This window comes from Aspergillus neoniger (assembly GCF_003184625.1).
Source record: "Aspergillus neoniger CBS 115656 unplaced genomic scaffold BO87scaffold_18, whole genome shotgun sequence".
Classification (NCBI taxonomy): domain Eukaryota; kingdom Fungi; phylum Ascomycota; class Eurotiomycetes; order Eurotiales; family Aspergillaceae; genus Aspergillus; species Aspergillus neoniger.
Genome location: NW_020291146.1, coordinates 63,444 through 89,474, shown reverse-complemented (window position 1 = coordinate 89,474; position 26,031 = coordinate 63,444). Strand labels below are relative to the sequence as shown.

Genomic DNA, 26,031 nt, shown 5'->3' with positions numbered 1-26,031 from the left:
GTAGAGTAGTAGTAGTAGTATAGTAGTAAGTAATGATGGAAAAAAAAGACCAGGAAAAGAATGCGGCATTTTCCCATCAAGTCTTCCCGACGAGCTGCCCCATCGGTGCTAGTCTTCTGCTCCCTAATGGATGGTCCAGCAAATTCCCGCATACAAAAATTACCACTTTTTTGCTCGCCAGTGCCACCTTCTGGCTCCGTCTCAATTTTCTGCCTCTCTTTTTTCCATTTCATGCTCGGCTAGACTCATTTATTATTATTTTTTTTTTTTCTTGTCTTTTGTTATCGCCAAAATTGCTGCTGCCTGAAAGTTCAGGGACTTGGACCGAACAGGAAGAAACCCTAGTTAGTTGCCTCATAACCTGCAGGACAACAATAACCCCGGAAGGAAGACAACCCTACTTTTACAGTACCTTCAGACTACTACTAGTAGTACCTACTAGTTTACTACTTTACTGCTATTTACCTCGGGATCACAGCATATGACACAAGCTACAACTCTCTTATCCTCCGAAACCCCCCCCCCCACACACACACACACACACACCAGCCACCCACAACTAGTAGGAAGAGGTTAACTAATCTGGAGGTGGCTGAGCAACAAGCTGAGCTTACTTCCATCAAGATTAGTCGCAACTCGCTAACTCTCGCACGAGCCAACTGCGTGATTATTCTTCTCTCGCGATTGGCTGCGCGGGTCACGGTTTGGCGGTTTTTTGGCTGCAGGATCCTTCCAGCTGCCTGCAGTGCAGCTGCAAGCTGTCTTTCCCTCTCTCTTTCGCCGTCCGAGCTTCTGTTTTTCCTGCACGTCTGGTCTGTCAGTCACTCGGTCATCCATCCATCCATCCCCGGCTAAATCATGAAAATCTTTTTCCATCCGCGGCTGGCTGGAGGGACTTCAGTTAGTAGTAGCAGTCTACAAATTAGTCTAGCACTGTAAAGTAGCTTTTGGCTGTAGATCCTCTTTCCGATCGGAATCTCGGAATCCCTATTTGGGTGTTTCCTGGGTTTTGATCAAACCCTTTTTTTATTTATCAGAAATAGAGCCTTGTTCCCTCTTCCTTCCTACCTGCTTTATTTTTGCCTCCTCACTTCTGATGCATTTCAGCCTGCCTGCCTGCCTGCCTGCCTGCTGTGCTGTACTGTGACTAACAGTGGGCATTTGGTTCATTGCAATCATTTTTCTTTATTTCTTCTTTACTGCCCGTTTCTTTGGTCTACAATATGTAGTGTCTGCTCCGTGAAGCCATACAGAGCATTGCAAAGGACACTATCACGACACACCTCGTGGATACAGAAGGAAATGAGTAGATAACACTGTCATGCCATATTCACAACACGCACTTAAACAACCCTATGTACAGATATCTCCATCCATCTACTTCCACCCCCTCCTAGCTCTGCTAGCTCTGCTGCACTGTGTACTGTGCACTGTGCATGTCTCGCCTCACATCTACCTACTATCACCTAGGAATATGCCGGGGGATATAGACAGTAGCCAAAAGCAACAACAACGGCCAAAACCAAAACAAGCAAAAACTACAGACAAACCAGCTCCCAGGCTTCCCGATGCAATGTAACAATAACAACCAAATCAAAACAACGTATGTGAAAGGTGCAGCCTGCCTCACCCCCTGCAGGTCGTGGGAATATCATCACACCTCCTGGATGTAGTTCGCCGGTACGCTCTTCGTCACCCCGCCCCGCTCAACATCCGCCCATCCATCTCCGCCATCCCGGTTCACCAGCACGAACCGGTCGCCTTCCACCATACTCCATTCCATGTCGCTGCGCGCGTCGTAGTCATACAGCGCTTCCACATACTGAAGCTTCTTGGCGCCCCGGCGCGGTGCTACAGCTGGTCCGACCCGTTTGTTGCCCCCGGCGCCGCCGCCGCCTGTCAGCGAGGCCGAGGAGTTCGAGTACGTTGAGCCCGGCCGGTCAGCCGTGAAGCCGGGGCTGGCAGACGGCACGGGTGAAGGTGCGGGCCCAGCTTCCACATAGGAAGCAGGGACGAGCCCTTCTTCGCCGCCGGACCTCACGCGCATCCAGCCGGATCCATCTATAATGTATTGGTTAGTGTTGTCAGGGTAAGAGTTGGGAAATGGCGTACCATCTGGCTCCAGGATGACGATATCGTCCCCTTCCTGAACAGTCACCTCGTCAGCTCCGCCCGCTTGGTATGCATACAGCATCTTGCCATGCTGCTCGTTGGGCTTGGAGCTTAGCGCCGGGGCCGAGTCATTGGCGGGCGGACCACTGATGTACTGTGCCGGTGGCGGTGCAAGAATGCGGTTCTTCCGTGCTGGGGCGGGCTTGCTCTCTGCGACGGGTGTGGGAAGCTCCGTTGCGGTCGTGGTGGGAGATTGTGCGGCATTGGACATAGATCGGTTGGCACTGACGGCGTAGCCGGAGCTCAGCGAGTTCATCGTGTCTTTGCGGGTGAGTGATGGCGCAGTGGATGAGCTCGTGGTCGGCTCTAGATCAAGTGGTGCTGGGGCGGCGTTGGCTTGTTCTTGTCGCTCCACTTTCAGCTTCTTCTTTTCTTCCTTGGTCTGCTCACCCGGGCACTCAGCCGGTACCTTCATTTCACATTTACTATGACAGGTGTATCCGCAGTCCCGGCAGTCGAAGCCCTTGGCGGATAATCCCCATATCCTTTCTCCACACAGGTCGCAGTTGGTCGGTATCTTGAACGTCTGCGACTTGAAATTGTGGTTGCGCGCTCCGAGCGAAAGATCGCCCACCGCCGATATGATGGTAGAGGTTTCCACCTCGGCAGTCAGGCGCCGGCGGTCAACTTCATGCAGGGACTCCTGCTGGAAGAATATAGATCGGACAACTTCCACCTCGTTGCGCTTGTCCGTGCCCTGTCGGATGCTTTCCCGGACCCGTCTGGCGGTTTCCACCTCGCGTCGCTTCGTATCCGCCTCGACTCTCAGCTCTCGCACCTGTGTCTTGCTCTTGCTGAGAAGGTTGCGCAAAAAGACCTTGGCCGCCTCGTCGGTGATGAGAGCGTCGTCGTCGTGCCAGATTGGGCTCGGCTCGAAGGTCATGTTGGCCGGCTCCTGTGATTGTGTGACGTTGTGGCGCAGGAACATGAGCGAGTCCAGGTGTGGAACGTTGCGCGGAATCTCATTGATGAGGTTTGCCATGTGGTCCACACTCTTCGACAGGTAATTCTTCTCGAGTTGTGCGGCCAATGTCCAGAGCGAGTTCAGCTTCGTTACACGTGTTTCGTTAAGGTCTTGCAGGCCCTACCCGGGATATTAGCAGATTGGATCCAACCAGTCAAAGCACACCTACATCAAGTAGCTCCGGCACATATTCGTGGTAGAATCGCTCTTTCATCTTGTTCGTCACATTAATACTGATGAGATATGTGTTCTGCAATGCCGTCAGCAATAGTCTTTGGCATCATCGTAGTAACCGACCTTAACGTTGTTCATCTCCAATATCTGCTGTTGGTACGCTGCCTGGGCCTTAGGCTTACTGTGGTCGAACGAAGATTCCATCTTCTTCCGCCTTGCCTCCACTTCCTGGCACGCGCCATCATATTTACCCTTCGCCTTCTTCAGGTCACTGTACGAGGAGTCCCTCTCCTTCTCGAGCTTGGCATGGAAATCAACATGACACTTCCTGAGCTCTTCGTACTGGTTCGCAGCTTGTTTGAGCGGCTCTGCGACATGTACAAGCAGGTCGTTACCGAAGTGATCCCGTTCAGTGGCATGCGATTCCACGGCGCTCAATTGTGTCGACCACGTGGTAAGTGAGGCACTTTCGAGGGAGCCCGGGGTCATGCTAGGGGTGTCTCCGACACTCAAACTGCTGATTTTCTTGGCTTTGCGGTCGTAGTATTTCTTGCATAGCGCCGTTAACTTTGCCGCATACTCCTTCTCGATTGCGCTGCGCTCGCGGTAAAACTGTTGTATCTCATCCAGCCATCCGATACCATTCGACACCTAGCAAGCATTCTCTTAGTTCTCGGTGAATAAGATTTCGGCGATCATCGGGGGTATTCAGCTGGAAGGGATAAGGAGGCGGAAAGAGGGAAGTAAGTGCCTACCCAATTGTTGACCGGTTTAAACGAATCCTGCCAAGGTCCTCGATTAGCTGGAATCTGGGGTTTATGCGACAGAGTTATGTCATACCTTCAACTCCGCCCCAAAGTGAGGGGCGACATCCGGGGTAGCCATTCTGATAGATGGTCAGCTTGTCGGAGGTCACGCCGCAGGGAGACAGGCGGAGATGCGACATGGAAGACTCAAAAATGCGTCGGCCTAGTGAGTCGCGACTCCAACCAGGAGACCGAATGGAGCAGCCTAACTTACCTTCCACGTGCGGAACAGCCGTTGGCGACCGTGTGTGCTCCGTAGTCCGTACAACCGGATGGTGGGTAGGGAGGGATCGGGGAACCAGGAATCGTTGCCAGGCGCGGCTGGAATGGCTGGAGAGCGATGAGGAAGCGGGGAAGATGACCATACAGAACGGCCTCTGGTTGCCTGTCAGGCCACGTTGAGCCTCCATTGCCTGGCCGGAGGCTCCCTACGTCATCCCCATTTGGGCTGGCAACCGTAAGGTATCGTAAGTGGTATCCCTTGACTCTTACCGCCTCCCGATATGGTTAGACTGCAGCTACTCGGCTGCTGGCCCAAACAGGCCTAGTGTCGATTCAAGGCGGTCAGCCGCGTTGGTTTTTCGACCGTCATGGTGATGGAGCTTCCCTTAGCCATTGCTGCTTTGCCTGGGTGTTGAACGATCAATCGCCCTTCCTCTTCCATCATCTAACTGGGCACCGTGGTGAATGTGTCATTCTTTTCTCGTGTGCGCTTCATTTGCTGTGTTGAGCGGTTGATTCCTGTTTCAGCGCGCTGTTGATTACCCCGCCATCTCCCCTCCGTCTGGGAAACACGAACAACAACTTGCATCCGAAACATCTTCCCTAGCCCCTTACCTATACGTCCTTCACAGTTCTTCTATACATCATCAGGATGGCGTCTGAAGAACCCGCTGCCGGTTCTCTTGCGGACCGCATCACCAAGCCCGAGGAATCTGCTCCTGCCGGTACGATACTAGTCTACTTCTATGCCACCGCTCGTTTCACTTCCGTGTCACTCTCTTACCAGACCCTGCTGGACCCTGACTTATGCGATCATTTCTTGCAGAAGCTCCCGAACAGACAGAAGATATTCCTCAGACCGATGGCGCCGCCGCCCAACAGGGTGGCTCCGACCTTCATGAGCCTGACTACACCGTTGAAGTCAAGCTCAGCGATCTCCAGGCCGATCCGAATAACCCCCTTTTCTCCGTGAAGAACTTTGAAGATCTCGGCCTGTGCGTGCATCCGTCAATTTCGGTTGTTATGCTGCTAAAATACGGTGCTAACCCGTCGTGAAATCAGGGACCCTCGCATCCTCCAAGGATTGTCGGCAATGAACTTCCGGAAACCCTCCAAGATCCAAGAGAGGGCCCTTCCGCTGCTACTTGGCAACCCCGCGAAGAATCTGGTCGGTCAGTCCCAGTCCGGTACTGGAAAGACTGCGGCCTTCGTCCTGAACATCCTCAGTCGCTTGGACCTCTCGTCGGAGCAGTTGCAAAAGACCCCCCAGGCGTTGATTTTGGCCCCCACACGAGAGCTGGCTCGTCAGATTGTTGGTGTCATCCAAGTGATGGGCCAGTTCCTTGATGGGCTCGTTATTGGTACCGCCGTGCCCGCAGATACTGGCGCTCGTCCCGCCAAGATGGAGTGCTCCGTCGTTGTGGGTACCCCTGGTACTGTGATGGACATGATTAAGAGGCGCATCATGGTTGCGAACAAGCTCCGCGTGCTTGTTCTGGATGAGGCCGACAACATGCTCGACCAGCAGGGTCTGGGTGACCAATGTATCCGTGTGAAGGCGTAGGTTGCTCTATTTTCACTTTTCGCGCCACGCGTGCTAACGTCTATTCAGTCTCTTGCCTAGAGATATTCAGGTTGTGCTCTTTTCGGCTACCTTCCCTGCTCACGTGCACGAATATGCGTCCAAGTTCGCCCCCCAGGCCAACGAGATCACCCTCCAGCATGAGGAGTTGACGGTCGAGGGTATTAAGCAGCTGTACCTGGACTGCTCGAATGACGAGGACAAGTACCAGACTCTTGTCAACCTCTACGGTCTGCTCACCGTCGGCTCGTCCATCATTTTCGTCAAGGTTTGTACACATCCTCTACGGCATTGCAGTTACTCTAACGCAGGATTAGACCCGTGCCTCCGCCCAGGAGATCGAAAAGCGAATGGTTGCCGAGGGTCACACCGTGGCCTCCCTGACCGGTGGCATTGAAGGATCGCAGCGTGACGCAGTCATTGACCAATTCCGTGCCGGACACGCGAAGGTCTTGATTACGACCAACGTGCTTGCCCGTGGTATCGATGTCTCCACTGTGTCCATGGTTATCAACTACGTAAGCCGTGTCCTTTACATGATGATCATGAGTTTCAATGCTAATGATGCATTGTTTTTGTGAATAGGATATCCCTGAGCTGCACCAACCCGGCGCCCGTCAACGACAGGCCGATTTCCAGACCTACCTGCACCGTATTGGCCGTACAGGACGTTTCGGCCGCGTGGGTGTATCCATCTCTTTCGTGTCCAACCGGGAAGAGTGGGAGATGCTCAACCAGATTCAGCGATACTTCAACACCAACATCCAGCGGATTGACACCAAGGACTGGGACGAGGTGGAGGACATTATCAAGAAGACGATCAAGAGCTCACGTGCTCAGCTCGGCTTCCGGTAGAGCGTGTCCGACAAACCCTCGACGCGACGCCGCTGTCCGATGGCGGCTGCTCAAACGGGTTGATTGGAAGAGATTGGAATAAGATATGACTATGGTGCAATGTGGATTGCTTATGAAGAGTTATGAGGATTTCTTTGTGTTCAATTGAAAGTCAGATTAATAGATACCAGTTGCTTGCTCAACCTATGGGTGTTTTGGGTGGTTTCGGGTTCATCATTTCCAGCCAACCATGACATCGTTCCTTACCGGCAGCTGGACAGGGGAGGGCCATGTGACCCGGGGGAGTCTCGTGATTCGGTGTCCCAACGATGCCACAAATCGGCTAAGCATGGAAGGAGAACCCGTAGCCATGGAATCGGTCGCTCATTCATTGGAGATGATGGCCGAAGTAGCTAGTAGTACCTCAGCTCCCTTGTAGCATTGTCGCCGCGCTTCCCCGCGGAACTCCAACCGGACCGGAATGAGGGGTCGATCATCCGCATCGCCCTCGGCGTCATCGTGCATCCGCAACTTGACCGCGAGTCGGATTGCATAACAAAATAACCGCCGATCTGGGCTGTTGTTCCATTATGATCTCGTTTTAATTAGCAAGACAACCGGTATGATAGACCAGACAACCATGGTTCAGTCGACGCCTGACCCAAACCGGGGAAAGATAAGGCCAGGCCAGGGGGGCGTGAACGATAAGGAGGCAGTGCGGAGAATGAGGGAGAGATGAGGCCGTAAGATTGAGATTCGGGCCCAAAGTCACATGCAGCTGGCATGCAGCGACACCCATCGTCGCCCTGTTTTCTTGGCCCCTCCTCTCCTCATTTCATCTCGCTCTTCTCTCTTCCCTTCTTCATCCTCTTCATCCCATCTCCCCTGTTTCTTCACAGCCTGCCTATTCCTTCCCCGCATCGTCATCCAGCACCATGTTGGAGACCGATACCTCCATCAAGCCCACGTCCGACGAGGCGACAGCCCAGTCACCGACTACTCCAACCTCGCCAACTCACTCCAACTCTCGTTACAGTACGCATATTGTGGTAAGTTTGTGGAGCAGTGTCCGACTGGTGTGGGCAAAGGATCCTTACCTTATGAGCTAGTTGACCACCTACCCCGGCCAAAGTGGCATCGACCCCATCCCGCTCGAATGGGGCGCCCCAGATGCTAAATCCCGCGGCCCCGTCGTTGTCTCCCGTAGCTCCGCATTACTCAAGCGGCGGAATGCTATGGGCGCTCATGGTGGCAGTTACAGCATCTACAACGCCCTCGCCATTGCCGCCGGTGATTTGGAACCGAACTTCCGTCCTGACCTCAGCAACAGTCAACCTACATTCAACTTCCCATGGCAGCCTGCCTGGGCCGACAAGACCAAGATTGTGTCTATGGACCCGTGGGGACATGACATTGTTAACCAGTTCCGGGACGAGCTAAGCAAGGGCTGGGATATCCGCCCCACAATGGCGGTGACCCGCGCGAACATGAACTTTGCGGAGATCGCCGACGCGGTGAAGGAGGGGAAACTAGATGTGGACGGTTCCATTGTGGTTGACTCCTCCGGTGAAGTGCGCGTTACCAAAGTCGCCGTCGAACCGGTCTGGTATCTGCCTGGTGTTGCAGAGCGGTTCGGAGTTGATGAGGGGACGCTGCGACGGACACTATTCGAGCATACGGGCGGAAGTTATCCCGAGCTGATCACCCGGCCCGATCTGAAGATCTTCCTTCCTCCCATTGGAGGTCTGACGGTGTATATCTTTGGGCCACCGGAGCGGGTGTCCGACGAGAATGTGAAACTAGCATTGCGTATTCACGACGAATGCAACGGCAGTGATGTCTTCCAATCGGATATTTGTACATGCCGACCGTACCTTGCATTTGGTATTCGGGAGGCGATTCGCGAAGCCCAGAGTGGAGGCAGTGGAGTGGTCATCTACTTCCGAAAGGAAGGTCGGGCTTTGGGTGAGGTGATCAAGTACTTGGTCTACAATGCCCGCAAGCGCGGCGGCGACACTGCCGACAAGTATTTTACGCGGACGGAGAACATTGCCGGTGTTAGAGATGTAAGCTGTTTACCAAACCTTAAAATAGAACATCAGACTAACTTTGATTCTAGATGCGCTTCCAAGCGCTAATGCCCGACATTCTGCACTGGCTCGGCATCAAAAAGATCGACCGCATGCTATCCATGTCCAACATGAAACACGACGCCATCGTCGAGTCGGGAATAAAGATCCTGGAGCGTATCCCGATCCCGGATGAGATGATCCCAACGGATTCGCGTGTCGAGATCGATGCGAAGATCAATGCTGGATACTTTACAACCGGGAAGAATGTCACAGCAGAAGACTTGGCTGCTGTGCGTGGACGCGGATGGGAGAAGTGGGAGGACATTACGGTATGTTCTGTCATTAGAATGGATCTTGATGAGGACCTTGCTGACAAGTCTAGCACTGATTGGGGTTTCAACCTACACTTACGACGAACTATGAAATTTCGGGTGCATCATTACAGTTCGGCTGGTGACGACGCATGGCTTGCGCAGCATTTCGGGTTATGGAGCGACATTTGCCTGCATGAGCTATTCAATATAAGAGATGTAGAAAATAAAAAAAAGGTCAAAATGGGCAACCATCTATTGCCTGGTAAATCAGAAACGGTATATAGTATCAACTATCGTAGTATACACCACCCACAGGTCCAATTGGCCTCCTCATTCTATACCATCACTCTCATTTGAAATCCTTGTGCCTCCTTCATTATCCACACCAACATGATGATCCCCCTTCAACGCCACCCCGGATAACATATGGAACTTCTTCTTCCGTTTATCTAGTAGTCACAATCAGCACAATATACCTTTCCAAGACTAGAATAATATACTCACCAGCGTAGACCTCTCTCACACCCCGCGTTACAACCGTAACACACGTAGCCAGGATCCCCACATTTACCTCAACCACAGCCCACAGAGCTAGTAAACTGAATTCATGCATGAAAGATAATCTGCTCTCTTTCTCATTGTTGTTGTGTGACACAATGATAGTGAAATATGTCCTTGCGATAGAAATGGCGGTTACGCTATGCATCACTTTTATTAGTACACCGACCCGGAAAAAGGGGGCCAGGGTGAGAGGAGAGGAACAAGACATACTAGACACCAACAATATAAAGCCTGATCATCCCTATCTTCCTCCCTATCCACATGTTCAACCCGGCAATAACGAAAATAGGAATGATTGTGATTAGTATGTTTGTGATTAGATCCATGATTGTATACACTGTTAATAGAATACCCCTGTTTGTGCTTGCGCAGGTGTTACTGTTGTTAACATCCTCTATCGATGACCAAATACGAGAAACATGACCCCCGCACTGGAGGATCGTCGCAAAGATGAATGCGACCATCCATACCGTTACTGCGCCGCTGAGGAAAGTACATAGTCGATGAACAGGATGGGTACTGAAGACGCGTTTCCATAAAGTGAAGAAACTCAGCTTGGTCAGGCCGAGGGCGATGATCTCGACTATCTGAAGGGCGAGTTGATATTTCCTTGCTGCAACTTCAGTTTGAGCTGTGGGTTGGGTGTAGTTTGCGATGATGTCGCGGGATGTTCCTGCTAGGAAGGTACTGTTGTATACCAAGGTGCATATCTGTGTAGAATGTTAGATACTTTGATTGCAACATAGCTAGTTGGCTATTGGGCAGTGCCAGGCTTACTTACCAGTGCAGCAAGCGCTAGCCAGTCATCTGCGAGTAGGTCCAGTCGCGCTAGTCTTCGCGCGTAGAATCGAAGAGCCACGGCAGATAAAGAAGTCACAGTAAATACTGAGGTTACTGCCAGGAGTGCGGTGGAACTCGGGGCGCTGGGAATTGTCCAGTCGTGAGCCATGTCCGGCCGATGTCTCGTATCCTGGCGGGAGCCAGGATTGGTGAGGTAGCGTTTGGTGTCTCTGGAGACAGACGGAAAATATCTAGGGTATCATGATAGTAGCAGCCATGTATCTCGGTGACTACCTTTACATATGAGTGTCGATCGCGTGCTTGAAGGTGACATGGTAAGATGCGGACATTTGGGAAGAGCTGGGTGCAGGATGACGGCGCTTAGACAAGGCTGAGGCTTTGCCGTGGCTGATGTTGGACCCTTGCAGTTGGGGGCCATTTCTGCATCATTCTTTTTAAACAATTCAAGTATAGTGTGTTTAGCAGATGGTGGTTAGATCATGCTATCTGGGATTTAAGTTCCATCCCATGCATTAGTATCTGGAAAATGTGAATGTGGAGGGTGCAAGTACGTGCCACTGTTCCCAGGCTATATATTTAACAGTAGTTGCCACCACCGTTGCAGCCACTACAACGCAACTCAGTGGAGTCCGGCGCATATACTAACCATGTTTAAATCCAAACAACCGCCTCATCAACCCCTCAGTTGTAACCCCCGCACCCACTCCGATATCGTTGAGTGTCAAATAGCATTCGGACTGATTGCCCGCTGATAAGTGTTCGGGAAGACATCCCGATCGGATTCTTTTCCGTCCCCGCACTCCAAGTATATAATCAGCTCTCCTGCAGCACGTCATTGACAGAATACTCACTCAATTGATACCCTTATTTCCTAAAGACATACCACATAGAATCCATAGAGTCTCAGAATCACCATGGGCTCCTCCGTCACCGTCACCCCTCAACCTCGCATCCCCAAAGCCGGCGTTTGGTGCCCCGCCGTGACTTTCTTCGACCATAGCACCGACACCCTCGACCTCGATGCCCAAAAGAAATACTACCAGTACCTCTCCACGACCGGCCTGGCCGGCCTCGTCATCCTCGGTACCAACTCCGAAGCTTTCCTCCTCACCCGCGAAGAACGCGCCCAACTCATCGCCACGGCCCGTGCCGCCGTTGGCCCCGACTACCCCCTCATGGCCGGCTGCGGTGCTCACTCCACCAAGCAAGTCCTCGAATTGGCCGAAGACGCCGCCGCCGCGGGCGCAAACTACATCCTCGTCCTGCCCCCCGCTTACTTTGGCAAAGCCACGACCCCGGCCGTCGTGAAGCGCTTCTTTGCTGATGTCGCACGCAAGAGTCCCCTGCCCGTCGTGGTGTACAACTTCCCGGGTGTCTGTAACGGTGTGGATCTGGACTCGGAGACCATCACCGCCATCGTGCGCGAGTCGGCGGCATCGAGCGGTAATGGGGTCTCGAATGTGGTGGGTGTCAAGTTGACCTGTGGGTCGGTGGGCAAGATTACCAGGCTGGCGGCCACCTTCTCCAAGGAGGAGTTCGCGATCTATGGTGGACAATCCGATTTCTTGATCGGTGGTCTGGCTGCGGGCTCTGCTGGGTGCATTGCTGCTTTTGCCAATGTGTTTCCGAAGACGGCGTCGAAGATCTATGATCTTTATGTTGCTGGTAAAATTCAGGAGGCAGTTGAGCTGCAGCGCCAGGCAGCGCTGGCAGAGAGCCCCTGCAAGAGTGGAATCGCTGCCACCAAGTACGCAGCTGCGATCTTCTCGGCTCGCGCGGCAGGTATTGAGGGAGCAGAGGAGAAGCTGAAGCCCCGGACGCCGTATGAGGAGCCGGCGGAGGGTGCGAAGAAGGGAGTGCAAGACTTGATGAGCGCGGTGGCAAAGGTTGAAGGAAGTATATAAATGTACATGTTCTACTATGAAGATATGAAATATGCGATGCGAAATTAAAACTAGTTATTTTACCTATGATTTAGACCAACCGATCACCTGATCTGTTTGCTTCTGTTGTCTGTCCAAGTGTTACTCGTCTTTATCTTCCAAAATCAATCGTAATCCTACAGTATCTTTTCATGAATGTCACCGACCATTCTTGTATCCCCAAGCATACGCCATATCTTCCTTACCCAAATTTTCACCCCTCAAGGTCTTTCACATTTATAGATCGTGTGATAGATGTGGATGATTTCACTGCGCTATGTTGGAGTTCCAGGGTCTGGTTGCTTGTTTTGAAGAAAGCGGAGGGGGGGAAAAAGTTCAAAAAAGAGGGAATAGGTTATAAAAGTAGCAAGGATTTCAAGCGTGACTGTGACCTTTTTGATTCTGCGGAATGGAGTACAGTGCGTCTTGTATAGGAATGGAAACACAGAATCAGATTACCACCTTCAATGCTCATTTTTATAAACTAATATATACCTAAAGCTGAATATATTGGGGATTAATTCTATCCTAGATGCAGTTAGACTGACCACTACACAAGTCTATATATCAATGATATCGCTCTAGCCAACCTTGTCACCATGTTCTATTACTGTACAGATCTGGATCTCTTCACGGCTTCCCGGACATCCTGCAGACCCCTCCTCTGCTGACCGTCCTCATCAAAGTTCCCCTCCTCCAGCCACAGCTCCAACGCTTCCTTAGCCCCCTCCTCCCAGTCATCGCGCACCATCGCAAACCAAGCGGTATCCCGACTTCGACCCTTAATCACCATATGCTGCCGGAAGGTACCCTCATAGACGAACCCCAACCGCCGGGCCGCCTTCTGGGAAGTGGCATTCAGCGCGTTGCATTTCCACTCCACACGGCGATAGTGCAGCTCCTCAAAGGCATACCGCGCTAGCAGATAGATCGTCTCAGTGGCAGCCGCAGTGCGTTGCAGCACCGGGGAGAACATGACACTCCCGACCTCCACGGTCCAATGTGCTGGGGTGATTCGCATGAGCGAGAGGAACCCGATGGCTTTGCCGTAGCTGGGGCTGGAGGCACGCTCGTCGATCACGGCGAAGTAGAACGGGTCAGTGGAATTGGATCGGGAGGTGATGGATTGCTCGAAAGCTGAGCGCTCGGGGAAGGGTCCGTCTAGCATGTAGTCCCATAGCCAGGCGAGCGTTGGGTCGGCTCCGCCGATTAGGTCCCAGAGATCGTTGGCATGTTTGGGTTGGAGCTTCTCGAGCTGGATGTATCGCCCGCGGAGAACGGTTGGCGAGGGCCACTGGGCGGGGGTCAGATCGACTGGCGGTCCAAGCGGTCGCGCGGCTGTCATGTTGTAGGACCGTAGCTTTCACGGTTTCTGGTCGGGTAGAAGCGATGTCTATGTCATGATGGGATTAAGAGCATGTGTTGGAGGATTTACTTCGTCTGTACTAGTCATCTTATTGAACAGTCATACATCCTTGTCAGGTCTCTCCCCTCCAGAAGTGAGAGTCGTTCTGATTCGGTGGAAACACCGACAATCCGCGGTTGACGTCGAAATTGATTGGTCTGCATTATCCGCGCGGGCCCATTGGGCGGCTTGGCGTTTACACCCGGTTCCTCAGGCATGACTCATCCTGTTTCTTGCCTGCAATACAAGGCATTCATTTCGGAATATACTGGCAGCATTCTCCGGGATTCGTTCAGAAGCGTTTGGATGTCTCAAAATTGAACGACTAGGAAGCTGAGTGCAGTAGGATGATGTGGTGAACTATTCTACTAGTCTATCCAGGCTGCAACTTCACTGCTATGTGGTATGTTGAGCTCGCTTGGTCCTTGGGACCTATATTTGACCCCATTTCTGCTCAGGCATCAACTATATCCCGGGAGTGGCCAAACATCTATCGGCAGGGCCTCACCCACATAGGACAACCATGCCAGCGTCGATGATAGTACTGCTGCTTGTCGACAGTGCGACAGTTATCATGTAGATGGCTTATTCACCCACGAATATCCGTTGGCATAGAATCGGGCGAGGCATCTGTAACCTCCCATGTCTTAGATGAACATTCCCGGATTCAACCAAGCCAACAGCAGTCAACAAAGTGTCGGGGGCAATGTGCAGATAGCACCAACGGAGAAGAACGCGTTTTCACAAGTCTGAGGCAAGATCATGACTTCTGTCGTTGTCATCCCAACATTCACATGTGGATCTCGGCGCAGGCATGTCTCATGACTCGCAGTTGTATCCATACGCAAATCCCACTGTAGCAGGTTTTCCGCTGTAACCGAACAGCCACCGGGATGGAATTGGTCGCGATGGCGCCTCCTGTAACTTGCACCTGTGCTTAGAGCATGGCCATAGACCCAACCCAATGGAGTTTTGCTTCGTATCGGCCCCTGCAGACAGCCAACTCAGTCCGCATGTTTCGAAGTTAGTACTTTCCTGGTCTCAAGCAGCTATGGTGTTGTTGCCAGCCCTCTCCCCTGTGAGACCCAGAGGATGGACGCTCTCATCAGAAACACATTTGGCTGTGACGAAGACAGAGTGAGGAAACCAACGAGGAGATTCTTCAGATGTTATTTGATTCAGTTGGCCATGACTTTAGTAAGACAGAAGATTCTCCAACGCGTGGGGAATGTGGTTCTCGACGGGGTCCAGTTCTCACGGTCGGGCGACTGGCGTTGGTTTCGGGCTCCATCACGTCTTATGAGACGCTTTTCTTAGCAACGAGCGGTCGGACGAACTGCCCACGACGAGTAAGAAAAGAGAGGTTCCGTTGTAAATAAATTGAAGGGTGGAAACCCATCTATATGGCGTGGTGGCTGTCAGGGGCAGCCGACAATGGGCCAGTGGGACATTCCCCCGCTGGGGTCCACCCACGGCTTTCACTGGCAGACAAGCATTCCTGGTGGTTTCAGCACTCCAAAACATTCGGATTCCGTTGCCGCTTGGAGTCCTGCCAAGCTGTCAGCTGGCTATACTCATAGCCGCCAAGGTGAGAGGGGGTTATGTTTCGACGAAGAGAAGACAAAGATGCAGAAATCTTCAGGTGTGGTTTGTTTAAGTTGGCGCTGACTGGGATCGTCGATTAGACTCATCCCTGTTGGACCCTATCAGCTAACAAAGCTGATTAGCGCGCATTTCTGTTCCGCACAGGCAGCCATTGCATTGTTAATAAACCCTATACTAGGTATTATTAACCCCGAATTTCTATTCAATTTTCGACTCCCTTGGACTGCTCTCGGTTGAGGGGATTATTACGAGATTATTTGTCACCCAGAACAAGAATAGACAGAGGCAACCAGCCCTACCCGTGACCCACGCCTCACCCCCAGCCAATTTGATCGTGAAACCAAGACCGTTAAGCCAGGCGCCGGTCGCTTTCTTCGCCCGATTGATTGGACGAGGGATCACCGGCTGGCTTGGGCCTCGGTAGCCACTCTTCTTGCGCGTCTCGAGTTGATGAGGCAGTAGAGCTGTCGACTGCCCGCCACTGACTCGTCTCGGCACTGTCTCCACCCCTTGCATGCCCTCCTCCCAGCCTAGCATGAAGATTCAGAATTCAGTAAAGGCTTTTACTACTCTGCACGCACCCCCGCTGACAGGGTCGGTCATCTGCTTTATCTGGCGCTCTGATGGCATCCCGACCACCCTGTCATCTCCGCCGATCCGTTTGCGCCTCCATGTAGTTCTTTACTTAGTAGATAGTATTTGACCGGCGAGATCCGCTCGTTCTCCATCCCGGCTATCCTTGCGTCCATTCTTTCTCTTCTCCATTCTTTCGATCGCTAACTTTATTTTTATCTCTGTTTGCAGTCCTTCATTTGTTTTTCTCCTTCTCTTCTTGCCTCCAGCTAGGGTGATTGTTCTCTTTATGCCATTGTGGCTGGTCCACTCAGTTGACTTTTTACTTTGCATCTTTTCGTTCTCTACACGCTGGGATTCGTCCTTTCATTTCTCTTCCCATTCATTGTGACCCTAACACCGATCCACCATGGACTCCGACTTGTGGTATTCCATGCTCAATGACACCCTCTGCTATGCCAATCTCTGGGTGTTGGCCTGTATGATTGTGGTTGTCTTCGCCTGGCAGTCCTCCGGCCGTCTCTCTGCCCACCTGCGTCGCCTCGCGAGTTTTACCGACCACCGCCAGACCTACCATCGCGTTCCCAATTTCCATGTGGCCTGGTTGAAGAGACACCTTTTGGATGCGCCGCTGCTGCGCTCTCGCCATAACCAGGAATGGCAGCTCTCCCGCGCCGTCAACATGGGCACCCTGCCCAGCCGCTTCCATACCCTGCTCCTGACCGTCATCGTTGTCATGAATATTGTGCTGTGCACCAACACTGTGCCTTATGGATCGAAGGAATCAACTGTTGCGGAGCTTATTCGTAACCGAACTGGTTACATGGCCACCGCCAATCTGTTCCCCCTACTGGTCATGGCTGGCCGCAACAACCCCCTGATCCCGCTTCTGCGCGTCTCGTTCGACACCTGGAATCTGCTGCACCGGTGGTTGGGCCGCATTGTTGTGTTGGAGGGGCTGGCCCATGTCATTGCCTGGGGTGTGCCCAAAGTGCAAACCTGTAGGTCTATTCCAGCTTCCTAGGTTCTAAAGGCTAATGTTGAGCAGATGGATGGTCAACCGCACTCGGCACCTTGTCGAAGCCCTTCATGTTCAATGGTCTCATGGTACGTCCCCACGTCTCCTATTAGAAGGCAATAGCTGATGACTTGCCCTATAGGGGATGGTGGCGATGCTCGCCATCCTGGTTCAATCCCCTTCTCCCATCCGACATGCCTTCTACGAGACTTTCCTCCACCTTCACATTGGGCTGGCCTGTGTGGCTGTGGGATTTCTCTGGCATCATGTCTACCGTTACTCCTGCCGTTACTATCTTTATGCCGCCATAGCCTTCTGGGCGTTTGAAGTGAGTCCCCCTTGCAGCAGATACTTGGTCCGAAATTAGAAACATCGGCTAACTGCGGCTCAGCGACTTGCGCGGTTGCTGATCCTGATCTACCGCAACTATGGCTTTGGTCGCCGCACAACCGCCTATCTGGAGGCGCTGCCTGGCGATGCCGTCCGCGTCACTCTGCAACTCGCTCGTCCCTGGACCTTCTCGCCGGGCCAGTACTGCTTCGTCTACATCCCGAAACTCGGAGTCTGGACCTCGCACCCCTTCTCCATCGCCTGGGGCGAAACCGGCCAGACCTTGCTGGGGTCGTACAGCGAGAAGATGGCCGAGGTGGAGATGGGCAATGACCACGGCCACCCTGGGCTGGAGTCTCGCAAGGTCAATACGGTTTCCCTGCTCGTGCGACGTCGGACCGGATTTACAGACAAGATGTTTACGGAAGCATTTGCTTACGCCCGCACCCGCTTGCCCCCGGGCACGATCAGCACTTCGCCGCGGTCAACTACGACGGATATCTCCACGGCAGCCATGCCGGTCACTGCTTTTGTTGAGGGACCCTATGGAAACCTCCACTCGCTTGACTCGTACGGCACTGTTCTCCTCTTTGCCGGTGGAGTGGGCATCACACACTGCCTGCCATTCATCCGCCATTTGGTGCAAGGATATAGCGATGGCACCGTCGCTGCCCGACGTGTCACTCTCGTATGGGTCATTCAGTCCCCAGAGCACCTGGACTGGATCCGACCGTGGATGACCACGATACTCGGCATGGAAGGCCGGCGCGACGTGCTGCGGATCCAGCTGTTCGTAACGCGCCCGAGAAACCCCCGTGAGATCAGGAGCCCCAGCGCGACCGTGCAGATGTTCCCGGGCCGGCCAGATGTGGGCACACTCGTCCAGATGGATATTGACAATCAGATCGGGGCCATGGGCGTGATGGTCTGTGGCAATGGTGGCCTGAGCGATGATGTCCGCCGGGCTTGTCGACAGCGCCAGGGCCGTACCCAGTTGGATTATATTGAGGAGAGCTTTACCTGGTGATTCATTGCCCAACGCGCCTGTACCTATATAAATTTGTTTTCGATTTGTGACGTGCCAAGTAGATGAGCAGAATAGACCGTTGGCCGTCAAACTAACAAGCCGTAGCAAACCTAACTACCTTTCCTAACAAATCACAGGGTCATCCATCTCCGTGGGCCACGAGAACTGCCATTACTCAGCCCAGCATCAACTGTAGACATCGACGACGCAGCCGATGATAATGAACAAACCTACCAAACATACACAGTAATAACAATACAACACACTAATTCGAGCTAGTCCTACTTATACATCACTACTAATCCTCCCCATCATGCACCACCTTCCTCGCATACCCCAACCCAACCTCACATTGATACCGCCTAAACTGCCTCGTCGGCACCCTCGCCGCAAACATCTCATCCAGCTCCTCAAAGCTCCTCCCCTTAGTCTCAGGCAGTTCAAAGAACAGAATCAACATCGTGACAGCTCCCATGCCCGCAAAGATCCACCCGATCAATCCCCCTAGATCCGCCTCGTCACTGTTATATAGGTACGGCATCGCCACGTTCCACACCGTCGAGAAGAAATAGTTGAATGTGAACCCGATAGCCAGTGACTTGGCGCGCAGTCGCACTGACGACACTTCACCTGCAATGGCCATGGCTGGGCCGATGGCAGGACCGTAGACCCACCAGGAGAGTTCGAGGAAGATGCCGACCACCCTATACCTATGTTAGTATTCGCTGCAATGAGAAGAGAATATATAGGGAGGAAGACTGACCATAATGCCGGACTGGAGTGTGGAAAACACCCTGCAATTCCCATAACCGTGAACAGCGTCGTCGAGAGCCCAATGCCGAACATGACCAACGCCCGTCGCCCACACACTGTCATCACGTACCCCGTAATCAATGAACTGGCAATTCCAAAGGCAATACCTATTTCGGTCATCATTCCCGTCTTAGCAGAGGACATGCCCGCTTGTACGAGAAAGTACGGCCCGTTAGTCATGAAGCTGGACCCAATCACCTGCGACAGAGCATTGCAGTAGAGGATGATCCGCGTGCGGCGCCAGTTGACTCGCTTGAAGCATTCCAGGAAGCTGGCCTCCTTGGCTGCTTCATTGCGTTGTTGCTCTTCTTCGTGTGTGCGGACTATGTCTGCCAGAATGAGCGGTGACTCCGACGCTGGGTTGCCCAGTCGGGATAGCATGCGGCCGGCCTTTTCGCGTTGCCCTTTCATGACGCAAAAGTATGGGGATTCGGGTATGAATGGAAGGAAAAGGAGGATGACACCGGGCCAGACCCAGCCGGAGGCGAAGAGGACCTGACTTCTTAGTTTATGAGGTTGGATTGAAGTATGAATCACGTACCTTGTATGCAGCATCGGTGGACATTGACATTCGCGGTAGAGCCACAGATGCGGCGATCAGATATCCCAGGTTCTACGAGATCCATTGTCAACATCACTGTCTCTCGCTACATGTCTAGAAGGAACATACCATGCAAAAGGTATACCCCGAAAGAGCAATACCTCGCACCTCAAGCGATGTAATCTCCGAAATATACGTCTGCCCCGTGGTCAAAGCGAGACCCAACGACAAGCCATTGACGATCTTCCCGGCGAGAAACGCGCCCGGTGTCGACGCCGTATACACGACTGCAATGCCAGCGGCAGATAAACATGCCGCGACGAGGAAGGCTGCTCGACGTCCGAATCTGTCCTGGATAGGACCCGCTGCTGTTGACCCAAGCATCGTTGCGACTTGGGAGAGGGCGTTCCACAGGGACTGCCAGTATGCGGGGATCACGTATGAGCCCTTCGTGAGGGTACCGAATGTTTGTCTGTTAAGACATCCCGTTAGCAACTGCCTAGATTGTTACCTATAGTATACCGGGGAATACTCACTCAAAAGCAGTCATGGACAGCGCCAGCGACAGAACCAGGTTATCGAACCCGTACATCAACGCGCCGATATTTCCATACAGACAGAAGAGGACCACGATAGGATTCGCTCGGAGTGCCTGCCATGTCGAACGGCCATGCTGGCTAGCCGGGTCGTGGATCTCCAGTGTTCCAGTGTCTGGTCGACGGACCTGCTGGTCCACCACCTCGAGATGGCTCGACTCCGACTTTTGGTCGGTGGACATACTGGCACTCAATTGTGGACTCTGCTGCTGACCAAGTCCTGAGTGTGCTGGAATTGTTGATGCCGGACATGCAACGAGGCGTGGGGGAAATATAGCTGATACCCATGCCCCATTAATGACCAGGGAAATGACCAGGGCCCTGGGCAGGGCGGGTCTACCCCATGGGGTACAACCTGGCAGCCTGGGAGGACTGGAGGACAATCAGAACGTCTTCCGAGGAAGCGGAAATGCCGGACCCTCCTTCATGTCGGCAATTCCGGGCCTGGATCGACAATTAGGGGGCAAGCTTTTCATGGAACAGAACGCTGATTCAGTGCATCTCCACGCGTTCTGCAGATCAGCTTGGGCCCGAGGTGGATGAACTTTCACAAGTTTCATGCCTGAATCCTCCTTTGAGGTAACTCGACCACCTATTCTCATTACAGTATCACGGTAGAAGACCTGGGTTCAAGGATGTATTGTAGGTACAATCCCATTCAATGGTTTTTTAATGCATATACAGTTCTACTACGTACCACAAGATCCCTACTCAGCAAAAAATGACAGACTCCCCAGGACCCAGCACCCTCTCAACTATCCGACCATCAACCACAATCTCCACATGAATCTTACTCGTCGCCTCGACACTTAGCGGCTTCCCCTGGGCCCACTGCACCTTAATATCCCCCCGAGAGGTATGCAATACCCCATCAGCTGCAGCCACTAATTCCCTCCGGGGCACGATACGGACCCGCTCAAAGCCTGGCTCGGCAGGCTTCACCCCGAACAGCTGCGTGACGATCTCGTTCACCGGACTGGCGCTCCACCCATGACAGTCACTGCGGGCGTTCACCTCATCCTCAGCCCATGTCGTCAGGTTATTGGCCATCATGGACCGCCATGGATCTAGCATGCTGGAAAATAGTTCGCTGTATATGCCTGTCTTTTCTGCAGCTCGGAAGACGTAGAATTTCATGGCGTATGAGCATTGTGCGAGGGAAGAGTCGGTCACGGTCTGTCTGAGGAGCTGCTTTGCAGCGTCTCCTGTTACTGTTTCGCTGAGGATGGCAAAAACTTGTGTGTGTTGGCTGTGCTGTTCCACTCCTGGGCCATCCAGATATAACTGGGAGTTAGACGTGCAGCGCTGATTCACGGCACTCCGGATACTGTGCACCCGCGCCCGATACTCCTCCGCCGTGCTTATCCGCCCGACAAACTCGCACAGCTCCGCCGCATGTAGTAGGGCATACGCATACATCAAACTGTTAACAGTAGCCGCACCCGCGGTATGGTACGCCGGAGGCATACACGACTTGAAGATCTGCCCCGGGACGAACCAATCCTGCACCCAGTCGACGAACGGCCACGTATCGGGGTCAAAATGGCCCACTAGACCACGGTCATCAAGGCGATCCTCGAAATGCTGGATGATGCTATCCACTGTGCTTAGGTACCTGCGCACTAGTGTCATATCCGCAAAGTACATCATGTGGTCGTGTACCATCAGAATCCAGAATAAGGAGAATTGCGGGATCTGCTTAGAAGCGAAGCCAGTCGGATACTGTGCCACAATCAGTCCGTCTGGTGTTCTGCTAGCGTGGAACTCCTCGAGAGTCTTGCGGGCGAGACGGTCATCGGGGGATAATTGGTAGGTGAACAGCATCTGTAGTCGAGAATCCGATGCAAATTGGTTCTGTTCGTAGAACGGGCAATCTTCGTATGTCTCGTGGCGGCAGTTCTGGAGTGTTCGTAAACTGATCTCCCAGATCTTGTTGAGCTCGGCACCAGCGTCGACTTTGGTGGTGATCTCTAGTGGGTAGGAAGTTTCTCGCAGGGAGATGCTCGTCAGTGTTATTGGGTTGGCAGTTGTGGTTATCCCGAGTTGCACGTAGCGAAAACACCGGAACCAGAATGATTCGAATGAGTGCACGTCCTGTCCGGAAGTGACGGTGTAAAGGTCCTTCACACCATACAGGCGACCACTCGCGTCCGATCGATTAGATTTGGATCTAGGCATGGGAAATGGTGCGGTCTCCACTCCCAGGTTCTTCTCGTAACATTCGGAATACAAGATACTAATCTCTGCGCCCGCTCCACCACTGAAGCCGAAGCTGACGAACGCCGTCATCAGCGCCTCAACGCTGAGATCCACAGCAATCTGCGCATTTGCTGGGATCACCACGGGCTTGTCCTCTCGAACCAGCAATTTCCACTCGTCTTCGCTGACAGAACCAGTCGCCTTGACTATTCCGTCGAACCTCCCTTCAATCTCCGGTAATTCTGGTATCGAACGCGGTGCCAGCTTCCACGGACTCACTATAGGAAGCATCTTCACAGCATTGGACTGGAATACCGCCTTATCCCACCGCGAGTCATCATATCCAACCATTTGCCAACCGGTTATGGTTTGGTCTTCCTCGGCGCGTTCATTGTTTGACAGAAACGGCGGACCAAGCAGGTAATTCCATTCAGTCTGCGGGATAATCTTGACGGATCGTTGCTCGATGCACGTCCACGAGGGATCAGTAGAAATGGCGAGTTCGGGATGCGGAGAGTACAGCATGAACCCGGGCAGCGGCATGCTCACAATCGACGAGGAGCCCGGTACGAGGGTAGAATATCGTAGAACACGCGCACAGATTACATTTTCACCGTCGCGGAGGTATGGGCGGATATCGACTGTCTCGTAGTACCATTTTCCTGGATAGGACTTGCAGGGACCCCAGCTCACGCGGTGACCGTTGACGAAGAGGCGATATCGACTGTCGGCGGAGACGTGCACAGGGAGGTCTTGTAGGTCATCTGAAGGGTGCCATTGAAAGGTCTTTCTGAAGAGGAAGAACCGGCCAGGGCGATTATCTTCTTCGAGATAGTGAGGTAGCCAGATCCAAGGGGCTGCGCGAGCCCAGTCGGGTGAAGCCATGGTGACGGTTAAGGACTAGATGACTGTCCTGCGTTCGATCTGACGACTGAATTTTCATTCACAGAGGGCAGGAGAGCCCTCACATGCTGGAGTATAGCCATTCTGCTTGTTTGTTTGGGAAAGCCAAGCAAGAGATGTTCCAAGTCGGATATTCCGCTCGGTGGGGATTGCCCCGAATCCGACACCGGGTCAAAGCCTAGCCTAACCGTAATATTGGTATGGACTGTGTAATGCGGGGAGAGCATCCTGTGACGTCACATGACACTTCGCGTCCTCGGAAGATCCGGTGGATTATGCAGAGAAGATGGAAGGGAAGCAAACGAAGCTTCTATTACTTCTTCGGAGAGAGAGAAAAGAGAGGATGGAATCTGTAATCGACATCTATTGAAGTATGGTGGAGTATACTTTGCTTTCATCCCTTTGCGACCGTTGCCAACACATCAACTGAATATATATAAGCCCTACATATGGGGCAATGTTAGTGCAAGGAGGTTTGATGAAGTGAATACCGATACTTAATATTCGTTCATTTCACTAGAATGAATATGTTACTAGAAATGAAAGCATATGATGACACGCTAAGTCGATAACTTAAAGATACTTTGATATGCAGCTATAATGAGAAACAGCGGAACCATCATGTCGGGTCGTAGGTATAGTAGACGATGAACCATCTGAGAATGAACTGCATACTATGCCAGCTGCAGTCTAGTCAGACCATGACGAGGAAATGCTATCATGAACAAAAGTCTCACCTCTCGCCACCCCCGCGGTCGCCTGACAACCCTGGTTCCGGCAACCCATTCGCCCCTGCACCCTCTGCTTATAATAGCCACGGGACCCTGCACACACTCCCAACTACACTATATCTGTAACCACCAAAAGACAAAACCAACCACAATATACTAAAACATCCTAATGCATCAAATGCTCATCGGTCGCTCCCGACCAGTCGTCGGCAACATCAGCCAGAGACTGCAGTCGGCGGGTACGCTGCTCCCTGTGCCATGAATGTTTCAATCTCAAGATCAGCAGCTGAATGCGTCAGACCCTACCCAACGACGACGACATATCATGCGGTCGGATACCTATCGCAAGGATAGCTCAGAACCAGGCCATATCCCCGTCAGCTCCTTACGCGTGCACGGCGCCGCCTGGGCCGTGGCTGGCGCCAGCATGTACGCTACCCTGCATGGGGTCTACATGATGCTCAAGTCTTTCCGGCAGATTCGCTACATTTAATCCTGTCATTTCCTTGAAGAATGGAACCTGTACATGTGTTGATTTGAGCGATATGCAATGATATGAGCTTGCCCATTGATCAACCAACTTTTGTAGGAGTAAATGGTATTCGAGAGGGTGGGGATCTACAGCGCTCTTGGAATGGACTCGAACTGGTAGATGTGTAGTGACTTGCACTCTTATATATCGGCAGAAGGAGCTGTTCGTCCACGCGTAGGAGAGCCGTGTGTCGCATCTGTGATGGACCTGACTTTCTGGCTCCACCACTACAGTCTTTCATCGGACCAGCTTCAAAGGATCATATGTATCATGCGGTTGATGATATGAGCTGATGGGATAGCTATGCCATGTAACGTAATAAACTCCATAGCACCGTAGACGACGAGGGCTGAAGTTAAGGTCAATGACTGAAACTACCATATCATACTGGAGAGTAGCCCATCGCGAACAAATGCTCTGCGTACCTGCACCGTTGACTGCTGAAAAGGGTTTGTTGAGCTGACTTACGAAAAATCACGTCCGTGATAGCTGATATTAGTGACAAAAAGAGTAATGGATGGACATATCGCGTCACCAGGGACGAGTTTCAACTGTACCATCAATTGTATTGTCGAAGAGGACGTCTCAGACAGAATGGGGAGTGAAGGACCCCTGAATTTCCACGCGTTGATCAAACCGACTTACCCCTGCATGGGTCCGCCAAAGTCGACCGGCTGATGATCAGTACAAAGACCCCATCAACTGCGCCTATGGTAAAGTAGTGGTAGCCTTGGGGCGAAAGACCCGGAACATGTTTCAGTGAGGATGTGTCGCATATCCATCGCCTGTTCCGGGGTTGCAGCAGAGGATGGCCAAGATGTGTGAGCGATTTAGACACTATTGCTGACAGTAGCGGCTGAAGAAAAAGAATAACTGGACCATGAAGACAGCAGTGTTCTATATGTTAGGACAATAACCGCTTTGCTGAGAATAGAGGCTGCGGAAGTTGATTGCCTAGGATGGAGAGGTTACGTTTTTCTGTTCTTTCTGTCAACAACATTGGTCGATAATACTTCCGAGGTATGTAGCTATGATGCAAATTGTGAATGTGAGAATGGGTCTACAATCGTGGCAGATAGACAGGCACATAAATTTTGATCGGGGATCAGGAGAATGAAAGTTTGTTGATGGGTGTTATAATAGGGCTCTTCCATGTCGTGACGTCATGGACCAGCTTCTCATGGAAATTTCACATGGATTGAACCACGAAAAGCACACAGCAACACAAGAAAATTCCCTATGCTTGATCGGCACCAGTAGACTCACGGCGCCGCAACCCAACTCTGACCTGGAGCCATTCCTCAAACCTTCCTTTCCCCTTCTCCCCCCTTCAG

General features: G+C 52.5%; 8 protein-coding genes across 8 annotated transcripts; 4 read left to right on the top strand and 4 right to left on the bottom strand.

Moving 5' to 3' along the window:
- Window positions 1-1,314: 1,314 nt before the first annotated feature.
- Window positions 1,315-4,409, bottom strand: BO87DRAFT_376958 (putative actin polymerization protein Bzz1). The gene is made up of 7 exons (XM_025623429.1): window positions 4,331-4,409; window positions 4,151-4,196; window positions 4,066-4,092; window positions 3,434-3,961; window positions 3,306-3,386; window positions 2,113-3,256; window positions 1,315-2,061 (listed from the first exon to the last, which is right to left on the bottom strand). The coding sequence occupies exons 2-7, from the start codon at window positions 4,193-4,195 to the stop codon at window positions 1,655-1,657; spliced, it is 2,232 nt and encodes a 743-aa protein (XP_025479149.1). The 5' UTR covers window position 4,196; window positions 4,331-4,409; the 3' UTR covers window positions 1,315-1,654.
- A 333-nt stretch (window positions 4,410-4,742) lies between these two features.
- Window positions 4,743-6,973, top strand: dbp5 (ATP-dependent RNA helicase DBP5). The gene is made up of 6 exons (XM_025620495.1): window positions 4,743-5,063; window positions 5,165-5,333; window positions 5,401-5,898; window positions 5,951-6,188; window positions 6,238-6,438; window positions 6,506-6,973. The coding sequence occupies exons 1-6, from the start codon at window positions 4,991-4,993 to the stop codon at window positions 6,773-6,775; spliced, it is 1,449 nt and encodes a 482-aa protein (XP_025479148.1). The 5' UTR covers window positions 4,743-4,990; the 3' UTR covers window positions 6,776-6,973.
- A 716-nt stretch (window positions 6,974-7,689) lies between these two features.
- Window positions 7,690-12,442, top strand: BO87DRAFT_407063 (aldolase; the record flags this gene model as incomplete). Its single annotated transcript, XM_025626041.1, has 4 exons — window positions 7,690-7,803; window positions 7,864-8,820; window positions 8,874-9,155; window positions 11,402-12,442. 4 exons carry the CDS (start codon window positions 7,690-7,692, stop codon window positions 12,404-12,406), a joined length of 2,358 nt encoding a protein of 785 aa, XP_025479147.1. The 3' UTR covers window positions 12,407-12,442.
- A 444-nt stretch (window positions 12,443-12,886) lies between these two features.
- Window positions 12,887-13,860, bottom strand: BO87DRAFT_376952 (GNAT family N-acetyltransferase). Its single transcript, XM_025623428.1, has one exon. The coding sequence runs from the start codon at window positions 13,767-13,769 to the stop codon at window positions 13,032-13,034; it is 738 nt and encodes a 245-aa protein (XP_025479146.1). The 5' UTR covers window positions 13,770-13,860; the 3' UTR covers window positions 12,887-13,031.
- A 2,168-nt stretch (window positions 13,861-16,028) lies between these two features.
- Window positions 16,029-18,449, top strand: BO87DRAFT_376951 (ferric reductase family protein). The gene is made up of 4 exons (XM_025623427.1): window positions 16,029-17,008; window positions 17,056-17,114; window positions 17,168-17,353; window positions 17,417-18,449. Exons 1-4 carry the CDS (start codon window positions 16,417-16,419, stop codon window positions 18,380-18,382), a joined length of 1,803 nt encoding a protein of 600 aa, XP_025479145.1. The 5' UTR covers window positions 16,029-16,416; the 3' UTR covers window positions 18,383-18,449.
- A 231-nt stretch (window positions 18,450-18,680) lies between these two features.
- Window positions 18,681-20,514, bottom strand: BO87DRAFT_359726 (maltose permease Mal61; the record flags this gene model as incomplete). Its single annotated transcript, XM_025621524.1, has 5 exons — window positions 18,681-19,086; window positions 19,146-19,690; window positions 19,737-19,808; window positions 19,866-20,208; window positions 20,273-20,514. The coding sequence occupies 5 exons, from the start codon at window positions 20,512-20,514 to the stop codon at window positions 18,681-18,683; spliced, it is 1,608 nt and encodes a 535-aa protein (XP_025479144.1).
- A 501-nt stretch (window positions 20,515-21,015) lies between these two features.
- BO87DRAFT_376950 (putative rhamnosidase B) lies at window positions 21,016-23,492 on the bottom strand. The gene has a single exon (XM_025623426.1). The coding sequence runs from the start codon at window positions 23,414-23,416 to the stop codon at window positions 21,044-21,046; it is 2,373 nt and encodes a 790-aa protein (XP_025479143.1). The 5' UTR covers window positions 23,417-23,492; the 3' UTR covers window positions 21,016-21,043.
- An 808-nt stretch (window positions 23,493-24,300) lies between these two features.
- Window positions 24,301-24,737, top strand: BO87DRAFT_376949 (uncharacterized protein). The gene is made up of 2 exons (XM_025623425.1): window positions 24,301-24,404; window positions 24,465-24,737. The coding sequence occupies exons 1-2, from the start codon at window positions 24,335-24,337 to the stop codon at window positions 24,656-24,658; spliced, it is 264 nt and encodes an 87-aa protein (XP_025479142.1). The 5' UTR covers window positions 24,301-24,334; the 3' UTR covers window positions 24,659-24,737.
- The last annotated feature ends 1,294 nt before the right edge of the window (window positions 24,738-26,031 follow it).